This window comes from Sinocyclocheilus anshuiensis, unplaced genomic scaffold (assembly GCF_001515605.1).
Source record: "Sinocyclocheilus anshuiensis isolate Anshui unplaced genomic scaffold, SAMN03320099.WGS_v1.1 scaffold535, whole genome shotgun sequence".
In the NCBI taxonomy this organism is placed as follows: Eukaryota; Metazoa; Chordata; class Actinopteri; order Cypriniformes; family Cyprinidae; genus Sinocyclocheilus; species Sinocyclocheilus anshuiensis.
The window spans coordinates 1,890,588-1,892,290 of record NW_015551063.1 but is presented as its reverse complement, the minus strand read 5'-3'; the positions used below and the strand labels follow the sequence as shown (position 1 = coordinate 1,892,290).

The 1,703-nt window shown below is 42.6% G+C and overlaps 1 protein-coding gene across 2 annotated transcripts in view; it reads right to left on the bottom strand.

Moving 5' to 3' along the window:
- LOC107662025 (slit homolog 3 protein-like) overlaps positions 1-1,703 on the bottom strand; it is a 195,056-nt gene that overhangs the window by 72,876 nt on the left and 120,477 nt on the right. For both annotated transcript variants that reach the window (XR_001631166.1, XM_016451881.1), the window contains exon 6: positions 1,260-1,331. Coding sequence is in view for 1 of the 2 variants with exons in the window: in XM_016451881.1 (XP_016307367.1) it covers positions 1,260-1,331 (72 nt within the window). In the remaining variant the exon portion in view is untranslated. The remainder of the gene's footprint in view (positions 1-1,259; positions 1,332-1,703) is intronic.

Genomic DNA, 1,703 nt, shown 5'->3' with positions numbered 1-1,703 from the left:
ATATATATATATATATATATATATATTGAAGTACTGTTTTAGTTTTTTGATCTCCTTATTGTACGAAAGGTTTAAAGTTATAGTTTTTTTTACGTTCAGACCATGCCTTTCAAGCATACACCTTATTTATTAGTTTTAAACAGCGATTTTTCATTGCACCTAAGGAATCTTATTAACTACACTTTTTTTAACCCGATTAACCAAAGAAAAAAAATTCTGTATATTTGACAATGGTGTATGTATGAAAATTGAGTTTGAGGCATATACCCATGAAAAATATTCAGTTATTCTTACACCACATGGAATCTCATTTGTATTATATTTGAAATTTGATTTGATTTGTCTTTGGAAATTAGAAATGAGAAGCGCTACCCACGTTCGTAGTTATTAAAAACATCAACTTGAATTTCATGAATATAATAAAGATAAGGTGGACACCTTATAATGCACAGTTCCACATTGTCCATCTACATTTAAAGCGAGAATGGAAAGATAAAATTGCCTGATTAGGTGTATATTTAAAAAAAAAAAGTGATCAGAATAAAAAATGAGAGCAAGCGCAAGCAGTACCCAAGTATTCAATGAAAAATAATCAAAGGGGTGCTCCTTATAGGCAGGTTTAGGTGCTCTGCAGATGGAGAACACATCATGTGCTGCTTACCGCACTTCCTTCAGCTCATTGGGATGCAAGTCACGTCCTATGTGAGAAAATGTCCGAGATAGCTTTGAAGTCATTAGTCAATCCAGGGGACACCCAAGGAAAAACAAACATAAACTCACTCACAAACACATCAAATCTCTTCTCTGCTATCAAAGCATTTACTATGAACTCTGACTAAATGTGCGACTAAACCAAAAAAGAAGACTTCCCAGCAGGCAACAGAACAGAGATCTGAGCATCTGAGTCTAACAGCTGCTTTAAAGTAGGAAGCGTGATTCTACAGACATTCTAGACAGAAAACGCAGTGCTTATAATGGTAAGGTGCACCTGGAAAAGTCAGGACACCTTTTCAAGCGGCAAACAATGCAGCACTGGATGACAAACGAGCAACTTTAGCTGTTGCATGGACGATCGCATGCTAAGCGCCACGGTGTCAGATCGGACAGGGTGACACCGGATTATGCGCCACAGGTCCATAACGCAACACAGTTTGTCCTTCGAGAGCAATCAAGAAACACACAGACAGAGTTAGAGGAAGGGACAGCAGAGGTGAAGAGAGAGGAGAGAACCCCGCAGAGGAGGCGGGAGGAGGACTCACAGTATCTCCAAATCGCGCAGGGCTCGGAAGGCTCCATCTTCGATGCAGCTGATGTGGTTGCTGTCCAGTTGCCTGCAGATGAGAGACAGAAGTCAGCGGCATGTCTGCAGACGAGCGGGTGGGGGCTGAGGGGAGGGAGGAGGAGGAGGAGGAGGAGGAGATGGGGGGGCTGCGGGTGGGAGGTAGACACACTAACACACACACACACGGGGATCTCATATCTACTCTCCTCTCCTCACCGCAGTCGGGATAAAGGACCAGCTGGCTAAAAGTGGCCTGTCTGGCTATAACCTCCTCCTATCTCGTCCTCTCTCTCTCTCTAGCCACACTGCTGAGTGTGGGGGCAAAGAGAGGTAAAAGAGAGAGAGAGAACAGGAGGCTGGCTATAGTGCACATCCCACCCCATCTGTCTGTTCTCTGTAAATATTAATTGCATTTTCTAAC